The 16,280-nt window shown below is 35.3% G+C and overlaps 1 protein-coding gene across 3 annotated transcripts in view; it reads right to left on the reverse strand.

Moving 5' to 3' along the window:
* Positions 1 to 8,682: 8,682 nt before the first annotated feature.
* The window catches only part of LOC137941257 (uncharacterized), a 54,299-nt gene continuing 46,701 nt past the window's right edge, over positions 8,683 to 16,280 (reverse strand). Inside the window, exons 11-18 of one of the 3 annotated variants that reach the window (XM_068786583.1) lie at positions 11,815 to 11,956; positions 10,618 to 10,726; positions 10,386 to 10,488; positions 10,100 to 10,283; positions 9,880 to 9,978; positions 9,565 to 9,623; positions 9,339 to 9,444; positions 8,683 to 9,174 (exon numbers count right to left, since the gene is read on the reverse strand). In XM_068786583.1, coding sequence (XP_068642684.1) covers positions 9,010 to 9,174; positions 9,339 to 9,444; positions 9,565 to 9,623; positions 9,880 to 9,978; positions 10,100 to 10,283; positions 10,386 to 10,488; positions 10,618 to 10,726; positions 11,815 to 11,956 — 967 coding nt within the window. In that variant the 3' untranslated portion in view covers positions 8,683 to 9,009. Of the gene's footprint in view, positions 9,175 to 9,338; positions 9,445 to 9,564; positions 9,624 to 9,691; positions 9,771 to 9,879; positions 9,979 to 10,099; positions 10,284 to 10,385; positions 10,489 to 10,617; positions 10,727 to 11,814; positions 11,957 to 16,280 lie in introns of those variants that run through there. The other 2 variants (XM_068786584.1, XM_068786585.1) reach the window with 2 other exon arrangements.

A 16,280-nucleotide genomic window follows, 5' to 3' on the forward strand; every position in this document is an offset into this window, starting at 1 on the left:
GGATTCGCTGGAGTTAGATGAGGATGATCCAAGTAACAGGCGATAATGTGCCAAACAATTGCGCAAGACGGTATGTGATATATATTAAAAACGCGGGAGATTAACAGTGACGGAGTGCAAGATTATCAGAGAATACCATCAGGCCATGATGAAGCGGAGTAATAATCAAAGACAGAAAATCTTCGGTAAAGAGGTAGCAGCAGACGTAACAGAGGTTACCAGGTTTTAAGAGAACGATTAAAGGCAAGATACCTTCAGCAAGGTAGCAACCATTAAAGACAGCAAATAAAACCAATGTTGTAAACCGACGAGATACCATCAACAAGTTGATCTTCCCCCGAACATAAACAAGTTTGAAAGAGGTTGGCGTATGTCCTAACCTTTCCCTGAAACTCAATTTTTAGATTAATAATCTTATAATATTATAATTATATTCCTAAAACTTCTACGAATTACATCAATGTCATATTTATGAGATAACTCTTTATTTACCATAATATCATGAAAGTGTGAGTCCGTGTGCCTTCTCTTTGGTCTGTGGACCTTGAGCCCATCTTCCACACACTTGGATGTGTGGGCTTGGGCCTATCTTCCAAGACTATTTGTCTCTATAGTGTGTGCATGTTGTTCTTTACATTGAATTGCATTTATGCATGAATTTTTAATCACACGTACAAGTTGTTTTTAATTTGAATATCTTAATTCAACCCCTCTTGAAAAGTCACCTGGACCAATAAATCAATTATGCTTTATAGCACAATTTAGCCATGTTCTAGACGATCAATTAATCGACTTTGGTTGATTGATCATGCTTTATATTTTTTGCCTGTGCACTTCTTGTCAACTGATCATTGCTAGATGTTGATCGATTATTCGAGTGTCGGTACACTATGTGATTTTTTAAAGCATGAAAATTTGTAGTCCTAAGTAATTCTAATATATATGAAATATGTGCATGTATTTTGCAAAACATGTTTGAATCCAAAGTATATCCTAAATCTCCGAAATTTACGTTGTACCTCAAGTTTTGGAAGAATTTTGTTGCTCTCTTACATAGACTAAATTTTGACATTTCTTAATGATTCATAAACTAGTCTTCATTTTTTCTTCTTTTTCTGAGAGTACTTCTTTAAGAGTGTTGAATTTATGGAAAAGATAAATACTTCATTGACTTGATGTAATTAGAGTACATGAACCCTTATTTATAATAGAGGAAAGTAATAGAGTCAAATTACATGAAATTACCCTTGTTCTAATTACACCCAAACTCTAACACTTAAAGATAAGTCCTAGCATAATTAAATAACTCAACATAAATAGAAAAGTAACATAACTAAAACACATTTAAACTGAAATTCTTCTGTGAGACCTCCTTCCATAATAATTGTGGCTTTGTAAGACTTCTTAGTGTGAGAGTCATGTAAGACTCTTCCCTATTTGCTCTTCAACACTCCCTCTCAAGGTGGAGTTTATAACTTCAGTTTGCGATGAAAAGGATTTTTGGTATTCATTTTGCTTTGCTGCAAAAGTTTCTTCTGAGATGCAAAAACTTCATGTTTTGTGCTCTCCCTTTCTTGAATATTTTTTTTACATTAAAATTACCACAATATATGAAATAAAATACCTATTTCTTGTACTTTTTCTTCTATTTCTCTCCCTCAAGCTGGGAGGTAATGACTGTGATTTCAGTTTGAACCAAATAACATAAATGTAGTATTAAGTTCTTCCATCACAGTGTCCCAACACCAAGCACCGACTCTCAAAGGTAGAAATGGGTGATAAGTAGGTAATGCCTATCATTCACAAGACGACGATAAAAGACCCATGAATACATATAAAAAGTTTCAATGGACTTAAAACACCTATATATATATATACAGACATAAAGGTAAAACAACCGAAGCAACACACAAGAGGTTGGCCCAAAGGGGTATGTGGGAGTCAAATAAAGGATGGTATGAAAAAGATTGTCAAATAACCAATGGGTAATGAGTAAAGAGGAAAATAGGATATTGAGGCCGCCATGTGCTTCAAATTCTGCATAATACGAACCAATGCCGACAACAATCAGCAAATAATAAACCCAACACAAGCAACCGAGGAGTTCTTCTTCAAAAATAATGTCTCAATTAAAGAGACACAATAGTAGCAACAGAAATGGGCCAATGCCTAAATAACATGTACCAAATTTTGCAGTAGTATCGCAGTAGACAACCGGTAAATAATAAAATTTCTTAAAAGTAATAAGGACACATAAAATAGTCAGCAAAGAGTCCATTAGTAAATAAGGAAGTTGCACAAAATAGTATGTTGAAACCGAGTAATAATCCAAGATAATAATTTAACTGGAGATAGAGAACTGAGTCGAACCTAGTCGAATAGTAGACTAATATAATTGAGTCACAAAAGAAATACGAACACGTATAACCGAGGCAGAAAATCAGTGGGCTGAGTCAAGTTGACTCGGACCGGGTTGAGCCAAGTTAACTCGGTAGAACATAGGCTGAGTTGGGGTTGGCAATGTTGTTGGGTTAACTCGGCCCGGTCCGGGTTGGGTCAAAATAGGCGCGGCCCGGTGCTCGATCAAACCCAAAACAATAAGTTAGGAAAATTTAATCAATTTGTCATCGTCTTCCTCACGATACAGAATAGCTCGGCAAATGAACTTCTTCTTCTCCCCTTTGCTGAAAGACTGTAATGGACTCAGTACACTTGTTCGAATCAGAACCTCTCTTCTCGATGAAAATAGAGTTCTCAGCGGAGGAAATAATCCATCGAGTAGAAACAAAAAAGTGGACTCATAGAGTCGTCTTCTACGACAATGGCGCTAGTGGTCTCCGAACAACGTGGGACAACAATGAGAGGTCTTGGATGGCAATTAGAGGAGTTTTCGAAAAATCCTATCTTCTAGCAATGATGCAAGCGAGAGAAGGAAATTCTGAATTCAGTAGAGTCGTCGTCCTCTTGAAGCAACAACCAAGCTGACGATTTAGCACCTTCCTCCCCGTGCCTCTCGCTTCCGAACAGAGGTCTCAAACAACAATCACGAAGATCTCGGAGAAACAATGGACGGAAGATCAATCAGCTGAAAATAGCAATGGAGCTCTTGTTTAACGCAACATTAGCTTGAGCACTTCCAGAAATAAACTAATACGACTGAGACAATCTAGGATTGTAAATAGCAACAGAACAACGCTCGACGACTTCCTCGTTGTGAGAAGTCCTCGTCTCCAACACAATTTTTGGATGCCAGACAAAGACTCACCAATTGGATGATAGCGGGTTAACCCAATAACTTAAATAAATATTCCCTAGTATGGTAATGTCGCTCGGCAGATTAAATCAACAAAGAGCAATCGTCTTCAACCTTCAGAAACGGAAACAAATCTAGTGCAATGATGTCCATAATGCCGTCAGATAACTCAGAAACCAGCATAGAAGTTTTCCAAAATGAGAAATAGCACAAAGAAAGTAGAAGAAGAAGATTCTCATAATAAACTCCGTTAATATATAATGTGCAATATTAAAAGCTCAGTATAGAGGTGAAAACGTAAAGCAAACAACGGGTATAGGGACTAAAAAGAAAAAAAAAGATAGATACAAACCTAAACTGTTAGAGATAATAGATCAGAAAAAGGATCACATTATTTTTGTGGGTTGATCGAGTCAACTCACATGACCTACTCTGATACCATGTTGAATTTATGGAAAAGAAAAATACTTCATTGACTTGATGTAATCAGAGTACATGAACCCCTATTTATAATAAAGGAAAGTAGTAGAGTCCAATTACAATTAAACTACATTTGTCTCAATTATACCCAAACTCTAACACTTAAAGATATAACATAATTAAATAACTCAACATAAATAAAAGACTAACATAATTAAAACACATTTAAACTAAAACTCTTTTGTGAGACCTCCTTCCATAATAATTGTGGGTTTGTAAGGGTTCTTATTATGAGAGTTATGTAAGACTCTTCCATATTTACTCTTCAACAAAGAGTATTTTAACATTCCATGGAGTTTGAGGTATTTGAGAAGCTTGTGTCGACTCAATGCATGACCATTGAATTTTGTGTCTCTTAAAAGAATTTTTTTGAAATACTAGAATTACAATTGTTAACTCAATTAAGTCTTGTTGTCATTAAAATGAAGAATTGAGTTAACGCTCGATCAACAAGGCACTCATCAAATCAATAGATTAATAAGAGTGACCAATGTTGACACACAAAAATGGATAAAACAACTCAAAAGAGCTCATTTCTATCATATCCTTTGAAATTTTCTTCAAGGAATGAAGTAGCATTAAGTGGGAAAAAATAGTTTACTACAATTAATAAAAATAAACTTTTAAGAAAAACTCATGTCACATAAGGGAGTAAAGCAAGTTGAATAAGAGCTTGCTTAGCTTAAGAGTCAATGGCAACAAGTTAATAAAATAAAATACAAAAGTACAATAAAAAAAAGTGAGAAATAGGTCATTCTTCTCCCCTATTTCTCTTTTGAAACAACCTCACACCCTAATTTAGAGTTTCACGTGGGAGATAAAGTTAGTTTTATATAAAAAAATGTATTGAGGAAAAAAATTTAAAGGAATTTTCACCCTAGGAGTGAATTTATGGCATAAAAAAGGGAGAAACTTTGGCAAGCATAGCTGCCATATGGTATATGCAAAACGAGATTTTGATTGAGAAAAAAAGACTATGATGTGCACGCTTGTAAATTGATAAGACATGCAATTAAAAAAACCAAAGTTTGGAGCCTAGAATTTATGTACTCAAATGAAAAGTAACCAGAATTGAAATACTTAAAGTTACCATCGAGGAAGGAGGTTAAAACTTGAAATTCTAAGCAACATACTTCTAGTATGACCTTGAGTCTTCTGATATTAATATATCTCTTTGGAAACATCGGATTGAGAAACAATTTGTTGGGTAAAAACTAGACACAACTTTCTCTTGAGAAATGGGTATTCGTATAAAATTTCGTTCTCGACGGCATAAAACCTCTTAGAAAAGAAGCTTTCTATTGTCACTCGAACTTTCCTACTTGACTCTGATCACCGAAATTCTCTTGATGTTGGAAAATAGATTCAAATAAGTTTCCATAAATATATAATGAATAATGAAAAGTGTATTATAAAGGTGATAACTCTAAGAAATATGGGTAGTAGGATAGGAAAAACACGAATGAGAAAGAAAAAAGTAGAATACAAACCTAAAGCTAATAAAGATGACAAATAAAAAAAAGGATCACATTATCTGTGCGGGTTGACTGAGTCCAATCCAAAACTTGCTCTAATACCTTGTTTGAATTTCCAAACAAAAAAAAAAAATATTGACTTTTTTAATTTGAGTTATTGAACCTCTATTTGTAATAGAGGAAATACATAGATTCATAATGAAATTAAACTTCCTAAGTCTCAGTTACATCAAGAATAAAATTCCTAATCATAATTGAAGTAAACAAAAACTAAAAAACTAAAATAACTAAATAGCTAAAACACCTTTGAACTGAGACACTCTTGTGAGAATTTCTCCCATGAAACTCCTATTAGACTCCATCATATTAATCCTCCTCTGAGATTTTTTCCTATGCAAGTCATGTAACATTCTTCAACACCTATATCATTAATAAAAACTCCACGGACACTTAGTACTTATATCTTTTGTCTACATTGGTTACATTCTCTTGTTTGTGGCCTCAATTTCATACCTTTGCCTCTTTCTTTTTTCTGTTTCTTTCTAGAAACATAATATAGATGAGGAGATGGATGAATTTCCCATAGTACCAAGGAGTTGAATGATTTGTCTATTGGTGGTATGGTTGTTAGATGTCAATGAGTATATACTGTGAAATATCACTTGTTAGGCCAACAAGTTAAAGGCCAATTGAGGACTCAAAAAACACTTTGAAAGGGTTAAAATTCTAACAATCGCTGATAAAGAACTTATGGAACACTTGGGCTTCAACAAGCTTTAACAAACCACAACTTCGAACTAGAACCCTAGCATGAAGAACGTGTGCATGGCATGGATGGCAAGGAGTGTTTCTATGCCTGGCTAAAGAAGCCATAGTTGCCATCAATTTCCAATTATTCCCATAAACATTATAGGTGAGAATTGAAGAATAAACACACCTTATATGAAAGGATCTTTGGAATAGTTAACACTAAATCCTACTTTAGGGTTTCAAGCAATAGAAGATAAGACTTAACGACTTCTTTCAAAACAACTCAAGCCGGCAATTTAAAAGAGTTTTTGAGACCTTAGAAGAGGATTTTGGAGATCATAAAAAATCAATTTCTGAAGAAGCATAAGTTGGGTTATCGAAAATAGCAATTTCATCCTTAAAAAAAAAACTAAATTTTATGCATGGTATGGGGACTTCACTCTATGAATCGGACATCCAACAATTCAAATATAGAATGAGATTTTTTTTAGTAAAACAACATTAGAAAGTTGAGATATTGAACTTGTCTGATCTAGAGACCTTGTTGATTTTTTTGTAACTTTTTCTTTAACTTTCTTCCTTCCAATGGTTGCTTTGGATGTCCACCTTCATAAGCTAACCTGTGTTTTTTTTTTTAGCAACTTACTTGAAACCTTAGAACTCTGCTCTCAGGGTTTCATGCTTGAAAGAGTTTAGGTAAGAAGAGAAAAAGAAGAGCAAAAGAAAAGAAGAAGGAGAGGCTTTGTTAAGAGAGAACTCGAGTAAAGAGAGGAAGAGAATTAAGGTACAAATGAGAGAGGCTCGAGTTATGTATGATAGCCTTCTCTACTTATTTATTTATAATGAAAAGTTAGATAAAAAGGGACTAATTTATCCTTGTATATGATACAAAATAAAGAATAAAGAACTAAAAGAAACTTAGAAATTATAAGTTACACCATTACATAAACTTAATTCATCTTCTTCAACACTACTCCCTATGCCATGTGGAACTAAGGTTATACTACTTTGCTTGCTTTTTACTCCACCACTAGAGTCATTGAACTTGACTCTTTTTTGTGAAGATACCTCATGGGTGGCTTCTCTCGGAGAAGAAAGTCTTCTTGTGCCTTCTTTATTGGTCTTCCACTCCAGCTTGGACTCGACTACTTGATTCATACAAACTCTAACTAGACTCTAAACTATGACTGGACCTAATTAGACTTGATTTTACAACTGGGCTCAGCTAGGGGGATTTCATTCATATTCTTTTAACTGATCCCTTTCCGCCAACATGACCTAACCCATGGCACAACTGGGGTTCATAACATTATGACAACAAAAATTAATTACAACCATATATTGGACACCACCAAGCTACAAAGGCTCTACAAGGCAACAAATTCTCTAGAGCTCCAACAACTGAATCTCAGCTTACAAGCTTTACAAATAGTGTGAGTTGAGGCTTTTGGACTTGCTCACATAAAGCTTGTCTAATGGTACAACTGGGGTTCATAACATTATGACAACAAAAATTAATTACAACCATATATTGGACACCACCAAGCTACAAAAGCTCTACAAGGCAACAAATTCTCTAGAGCTCCAACAACTGAATCTCAGCTTACTTGCTTTACATAGTTAGCACACTAAGAGCCTAACTAGCAAATATAACAATGAAGCTCAAAATAATTACACTAGTCCTATGTTTGCTTTCCAAGAGTGAAGAGTAGATCAAGAAATGAAAATCAACTTGATTTAAAATATAAAGATCTTTTGAAACTTAGATGATGATTTAAAATCAACTCAATGGAGGAATAAATTTAAAATATGAGCTCACAAATGATGGCTGAGATGATTTGAAAATCAATTTGCACAAGATTATTTTGAACTCATCAAGTACAAGAAGTATCTAAAAATGCAAGAGATGTACTCAGCTTTTTCGAACTTTTCCCACAAATTTGTTCTTCACAGATGATTCGAGAGTAAAAGAGTTCTTAGAAGAGCTTTCAGATTATAGCAATTATTCTTAATTCAAATATGGGGCTAAGCTTTCAGCTAAAAGAATTCTGATGTTCAAAAATAGAGTCATTGGTTTTAAAAAGAGCACTTTGTCCTTTTTTCAAACACTAAGATTTTCTTGACAAAGAATTGCAAATAAATATGCAAAATTGATCAGTTTGAGCCATTGAACACAACGATAGGTCAAACCCACTATAATAAAATCAAAGTTCAAAATCCACTTCTGCTACTTTCTGGGTCCACATTGTTCAAATGGTTTGACCACTTCAATCTTTCTATTTATAGACTGTTTGAACGGTTGACACATTATTCAAAAAATCCAACCTCCAAAATACTCATGTTTTTCATTTTGTCAACTAAATTGTTTAAACACTCGTAGTTAGTGTCACTGAAGTGTAAAGTTGATTTGAAAATCTGTTCAAAGCTTTCTCCAAGCACACAATCAGTCTCAATTATTTGTTATCATAAAAATTACGTGAATTGAAGACCTTGAGATCTAAATCCTCAATTATTTATATGACAAACATTCTGAAACTTATGAAATTTATAGTGCAAAGTGCAATGCATCAATCTAACTGAGAAAGTTTTCCTAAGCTGCCCCTATCCACAAACATTCTTAATAAAGTTTTTACTTAATAAATTTAAAAAAAAAAAAAAATCAGATCTATCCTAGTCCAAAGAAACAAGGGTTTAGGGTTTAGCAACTGGAATTGTTTATCTAGGGTTGCCCATATGGGTATCAGGTGTACCTTCTTTGCTCTTCGTCGCCCTCTTAAGAGTGAAGCATTTTGCACTAGATGTGAACCCTTCCAATTCTTCCTGGCAAGTCGAGTTTCCAGCAAAGCTGCATATTGTTTTGGTCATTGTATGCCCGACAGACTAACAGTAACCAAAGGACAAGCAAATTTGACCCATGCTGTCCTGGGCCAAAACCACTTGGGCAACAAAGATGCACAAACATATTATAATAATTTAAAATACTCAATAAATTAAACAGAAGAACCACAATTGGATGTGCCATCTTCAATACAGAAATTCTAACAAACTTAGCTATCTTGATTTTCTAAATTGTAACTGAGGTGATCCGACTTTGATATCTTTTGTGTATATATTTGTGAGGGCAAAGAGTAGCAGTACAAATACAACTTGGGCACTCATGATTCCAAAATGGCTGATGCTGTTGCCAATTTCCATCCAACTGCCAGTGTTTTGGACCTGCACCAATTTCATAGCAAAATCCTTAAAATATGTTCTCACTCTCAAGTGCCAAACCTATCTCATCTCCTCTACTCATGAAATGACTGGTTTTAATCAAATCCAGAATAAGATAAACATAAATAAACAGAAAGGGAAATGGCATTTAAAGTTAATAACAGTACCAGGAAAAAGAAGTGCACAGTCATGATGTCTGAAAATAGTATCACAAGGAAGTAACACCCAAGCCGGGGAATGTGTATTAATTTGGTAATTGCACTGAAAACACATCTGCGTTCATGTCCATTAAAGTAAAATATGTAAATTACTCAAACCCAAAAATCCAAGATGAATATAACAACACTTCAAAATTTCTTTCAATTTACATGTGCAATCAAATTTCCAACTCACATGACAAGCAGGAATGGTATTAACAATTTGACGATTAGTAAGGTTGCCATCAGAAATGGCTGCAACGCAAAGCAAATCAATCAGCATTAGTACAAGAATCAAATAAAAAATAATACAACTTAACCACCATGGTTTGCCATATCTGTATCTGGTACAGCATTGGGTTACGCCTGATATGTCTCAGCTGATACATCTGATACAAAGAACTGAAATGGTATGTATTAGCTGATACAGAGTATGATATAACCAGGTATGGCAAACCATGCTTAATACTTTCAGTCACACCAAAAACATATAATAAAACCCTTTGCTTACGCTGAAAACTGTAATGAAGCGGTAGACAGATGAAATTTCAAAGCTTGCAATACTAGCAAAGTTACCAGTTCCAAAAAAGGCAACATTAAATAAGACAATCTGCAAAGCATGTCAAGGTTAGACTCCAGATAGTAAAGCACCGTGTTCCCCTTCCAAAATAAATGAACAAAGAAAAAAGATACTCCAAACAATGGCATTAAAAACGCAACTAATAGCTTACAAATATCAATGGGACTCTTAGGTCAAACAGCTGCAAGTATCTTTCCCCATAGTTAAGCATGCCTTTAGTGTCAGCATCGTTCATAGTGAAGCTCTGAACGTTGTTCAAATTGAGAAGTGCACATTCCAAAAATAGCCATGCCGTAAGTGTGAGAGAAAATGCACTATAGAAAAGGGCCTCATATCTACACAGAAACATACACAACATATCATCCATTTTGTAGGCATTTTTCCTTAAAGATGCTTTTCCCATTTTCAAATTTTTGGCTTCTGAGAGAGAATAATACCCAATAGACAAAAGAAGGAAAGGTGGTGCAAAACCAAGGAAGATAGATAAGAGCCGTGACATGAGACTAGTTGGTGAAAAAAAAGGAAGAACCACTGAAACACCTGAGATTGTACAAAACAAACTAAATTATGGATGAAAGATGGCAGAAATTAAAGTAAAACACTGAAACCAAGAGCAAAACTTAATGCCTGTAAACAATATAACGGAAAATAACTGCAAGGTCAAAATACCAACTAGAAACCAGTTTATTAGCTGGTGCAGAGTGAGAAGTTCTTGTTTTTGAGTCCGGTGAGAAGTACATAGCCACACCATGCCGGATGAGAGACCAACCAAAAGGACCTGAATTTGGAAAATGCTTAGAGGCATTTATTGAAGAGGGTTAATGGAATACTCATCAGTGTTTAGAATTATGTATTTCTTCTAATTCTTTGCATTTATGTTATACCCAAGTTCTTTAATGTTTTATCGTTTTACTATATTTAATTATTTTTATTAAAGCAATCTTATACACAACAACTCATAATGTTCAATCATGCATGTCGAGAGATTCCTCTCCCTTTCTTTATGCTCTTGGCTCTCTTCTTCTAACTTCTCTTGTTCTTTTTCCACTCTTCTCCATCTCGTCTTCTTCTCTTGCCATTTGAAACTCTAATAATCTTTCTTTTTTAAAGTGAAATTTTAATAATCTAACCTCTCTGTCAGTTAACTTCCTTCTCTCTGGTTCCTTTTCCTTTTAAGACATAAAGCCAGTAGTCATAATAAACAGAATAACAACGAGAACTGCCATCTGAAAATCCTAGAATGAGAAGAGAGCTAAATCTGCAGACCATGCCTATTCAATATATTCTTTTCGAACCGAGTGACAGGCATACCAAAAGAAATTTCTGAAATGCATAAAAACTTTTTGACGAGTTTGCTCCGCATTCTATGTTTTTTATGTCAATATTTTTTTAGGTTTGGACAATTAACAAGTGAATAGAACTAGGTAATCTGGTCATTGATGAAGTTTATTAATTTTAAGTTAGATTTCAGGTTTATTTTCATATACATAGAAGCTATGAGAGTATTTCCAAAATTAACCACTAACTGAAAATTGAGTTTTTCTCTGTGGCTTGGAGATGCTCCTGCTCTAGATAGTCCAACTCCAACATGACCCTCCAGGGAATCATCTCCCTTCTTCAATTTCCTACTTAAACATTGTCAATCACAGCCAATCATCTACCTACTAATTCCAGACCCTTCAAATGCAACATTTAGAGTCAGCTCACACACAAGTAAATTTCTAAAATCTTTTGGACGCCTCCTTTTTTACTCCAGAATCTTGCTGCAGTATTCCTTACATTAATTTTGATAAGGTTATGCATCAGCATTATTCACAGATAAGTTCACTTCAGAAACTTGAACAAGATACAGAAACTTTGACATACCTGAAAAAGAAATAGCTTTGACAGTTGGGGCGCTTTTATGTCATGATTGAGAATAGGAAACCAACATTTGGAGCCCCTACTTCTAAAATCAAACCACCTTCCAGCCATCCCAACTACAATAATTGTAGCTCCACTTGCAAGCCTGTGCAGGAAAATATGAATTTAATATATAGTACATGATAACTTCTCTCTTTACCATTTGAAAATAATATACTACTTGTATTGCTTATCATATCCATAAAATGAGTATGAAATAACATATAATCAGGGTAACTTCCTACTCCAGGAGTGCATCAAGAAAATAATATTGCAGAATAAGCTACAGATAAATAAATATTATAAAAGTTATAAGCGTCAGGGGTATTTTACATACTTCGTTTTCCCCCTCTAGGGTTATGAAAATATTCTTTTAATTATGAAGTACATTGGCATCAATTTTCAGTTTATATGACGTATACACTAGAAGATACAAGTAATTAAGTATAAAGTGGCATTTATGTCATTGTACTAAATTTTCACTCAAGTGACCTATTAAATAAAGAGGGATGTCGAATTTTGACCTCAAAGAAGTGTGTTGAACACTGCAATTCTTTAGAAATTACTTCTCTTTTTTTTTTCTTCTCTTTCTCCTCTGTTTTCTCAATTTTTCTCAATTCTTTCCATGACATTAGAGCAATCGATCTGATTGTTGTGGGATTTTAGTAAGAATCTTTTCATTCTCAAGTCTACAAATTCACCAGAAAGAGTTCACAAAATTATTGTTGATTAAAGGTAAAGGTTAGATTTTTTTCCTTTTTCTTGTAACATAACCCTAGGGTTGATGGCTTGTGTTGTCAAAAAAAAATTAATGAAGATGTATAATAAAGCTTGTGTTGTCAATTGAACAGCTTTATTATGGAGTAGGTCAAAAACCCGACCCCGACCCCAACCTCAACCTTGAAACCCAAGCCCAAAAATAACCCAAAACATCAAACTTGACCACGACCCGATCACCGTCCCTGCCTTGTCCCCATAAACCCAACTTAAACCCGACCCATCACAGCCTTGACCTCGTTAACCCGACCCATCCCCATAAATCTAACCCGTATCTACCCTATTTTATATCTCTGTCTCATCCCCGCATGTTGGGTTTGGGAATGTGAAGTTGGGTCCAATGCCCATCCTAACATGACTAGCCAACTTAGGAAACCTCTTTCCCAGCTAATAAACTCAAAATCTTTGTACTCACTAATCCATGTGGAACTATTCCTTAACACTCTCCCTCACGTGTAGGCCCTTTTTTGTGGCTCTACAGGTGGATAATTTAGGAGTATGCCCTTTTTGTGGCTCGACAAGTAGATAGTTTAGGTGTAGGCCCTCTTTTGTGGCTCTGCAAGTGGATAGTTTAGGTGTATGCCCTCTTTTGTGGCTCCAAAAGTAGATAGTTTAGGTGTAGGCCCACATATGAGTACCTGTTTTGCTACCATGTGAAGTTGGGTCCAAGGCCCATCCCAAAATGACTAGCCAACTTAGGAAACTTCTTTCTCAGCTAATAAACTCAAGATCTTTGTACTCACTAATCCATGTAGAACTATTCCTTAACAGGGAAAACCCGTCCCTAACCCAAAACTCAGCATCTTGACCTGTGGGGTGAAAGCCGAAACCCGAACCCCGGGTTTCAGGTCGGGTCGGTTTTCCCATGAAACTCGACTTGATGCCTACCCCCTAAGCTTATGAGTTTTCTGTACCCCTAGAAGGTTGTTTGGGTTCTCTATCCCTATGGTGTGTCTGCGCAAACCTTCCAGACTTGAAGAAAATGAAAAAAAAAAACACATTATAAAATTTCTTAAATCACAATTATAATGGCTACAATATATACAACATAGGATGATAAATAAAAGGAAAGTTGATTAATTCCTAGAGCTAATGTAGCCTCTAACATAGGAAAGATTTCAGCAAGACAATAAGAGATTTAATCTGGACATATTTCAACAATAAATCTCAACACTCCCCCTCAAGCTGGTTTATAAATATTGAGGATTCCAACTTGCAATTAGAAAGTCTATTTGTGGGGATTGAAGACCCTTCATGAAGAAATCTGCAACCTATTGTGTGGTAGAATAAATGGAATATACAGTTCCCTTTCATCTACCTTCTCTTTGATAAAATACAAAGCACATTGAACACAATCTTCAACTCACTTAGAAGCCATTTTATCCACAGAAGCTCACATATCCCTTGTGCAATAGCCCAGAATTCAACTTCAGCACTGCTTCTAGCCACCACATTTTGCTTTTTGCTTCCCCAAGTCACTAGTTTCCTCCTACAATGGTGCAATGTTCAGATGTAGACCTCCTATCATCTATACTTCCAGCCCAGTTAGCATTAGTGAATGCTTCAACACATACATTGTCACTCTTCTTGAACAATAATCCCTTTCCTAGAGTCCGTTTAAGATATCTGAGAATCCTATAAACTACATTTTAAGTGTTCCTCACGAGGGGAGTGCATGAATTGACTCACAACACTCATTGCAAAAGCAAAGGTCGAGTATGAGATAAGTAAATCAATTTTCCAACAAATCGTTGATATTGTCTCTTATCAACCTCAACATCGACATTTGCACTAAGCTTGCAATTTGCATCCATGGGTGTTTCAATTGGCCTGCACCCTAGTAGGAGTCAAAAAACTTATAATCCCTTTTGAGTTGGTGAGTATCCAACAAAAACATTTTTACAAGCCCTTGGGTCAAGTTTACTACGGTATGACTGTAAATATGAACAAACATAATACAACCAAACACCTTGGGAGATAGATCATTGAAGAATCGTACCTGAGGGTAGGTCTCCAACATAATGTTGAGAGGTTTTCAAAATTGACAGACCTGGGATGGCATTCGATTGATGAGGTAAGATGCAGTAAGAACAACTTCTCCAAAGGAACCTGTTAAGGATAGTCTCACATACATTAGTGAGTACAAAAATCTTGCATTTATTAGTGAAAGAAGAGGTTTCCTAAGTGGCTAGTCATTTCGGGATAGGGCCTTCAACCCAATTTAACAAAACCCAATGGTAAACATAATTGCCCGAGCTACCTCTAAAAGGTGTTGATTCTTGCATTCAACAACACCATTTCGTTGAGGTGTGTTGACACAAGTTGTTGGGTTTACAATACCCTTTTTTTATGAGAAATTAGCCAAGAATGGAACTGTAAGTATTCTTTGCCATTATCCGTTCTTAGGATTTGAATTTTGGTATGGAATTGGATTTCAATCATAGTATAAAAGTTTTGAAACACCATGATACCCGCAGATTTTTCTTTCAAAAGATCCACCCAACAAACCCGAGTATGATCATCTATTTTTTGAAAAGCTCAAAGAGGTTAGAAAAAATCATCCGGAAGGCAGAAATAGTAGGAACCCTCTCCACATTCTTAATTATCTCATCCCAAGTATGATCATCTATAAATGTAATGAACAACCGTGTCCTTTATATTTTTCACTCTCGATGACCCCCAAATGTCACTATGTATGAGAGAAAAATGTTGGAATTGTTTGTAAGGTTGAGAAGGAAAGGTGGTACGGTGATGTTTGGTAAGATGACAGATTTTACATTGAAAAAGAGAAATATTTCTATTCTTGAAAAATGAAAAATAGCTTACTCAAACACAAGAAATTTGGATGGCCTCCTCTATAGTGCCATAACATTATTTCAACTTTAACAGAAAGAGAAAATAAACAACCTGAAATTTGAGCTTGTCTAACTAAGGGTGCACTTCCATCAAAGTAGGAGAGTTGATCAACCTCTCTAGCACTACCAATCATGTTCCCCAGGCACATATCCTGATATTCACATCAAGATTGAGTGAAATAAGCAACACAATTCGAATCTTTAGTGAGTTTGCTGATGGACAAAAGATTACAGATAAGTTAGGAACATGTAAGACAGATTGCAGCGTTGAATTTTTAGAAAGAACAATAGAACTTTGCCCTACAACTGGAGGTAAAGACGCATACAACTGGAGGTAAAGACGCATCTATCGAGACTAGTCATATGATCACCAACACCGACATCAACTATACAAAGTGTGTGATCAAAAGAAGAGTTAAGGCGACAGGAGAACTACCTTTTTATCAAGTGAACTAGTAGCAAAGGTATTAGGATTAGATTTGGACTGATTTAATAGTCCATATTGATGCTCTAATTGTTCCTTACTAAATAAAGGTGTCTCAAAACTACTGGTATGAACTGCTCCCTGACTTTGTGTAGTTGCCTACATACCTTTACTATCTTTGTTCTTCCAGTTGGGCGGTTTGCCATGTAACTTCCAGCATGATTCTCTGTTATGTCTGAAATTATTGCAATAGTCTTCTTTTTTTAAAAAAAAGGATGTATATAATAACAAAGAAAGAAAATACAACAGTCAAGGGAGCTAAACCCTAACAACAAGAGATCATCAGCTTTCCAAGCCCAGGAAGGGGAATACCA

The sequence above is a fragment of the Aristolochia californica genome, unplaced genomic scaffold (assembly GCF_029961685.1).
Source record: "Aristolochia californica isolate CCGP_79_NKW_82.1479 unplaced genomic scaffold, dmAriCali1.0.hap1 SCAF_9, whole genome shotgun sequence".
Classification (NCBI taxonomy): Eukaryota; Viridiplantae; Streptophyta; class Magnoliopsida; order Piperales; family Aristolochiaceae; genus Aristolochia; species Aristolochia californica.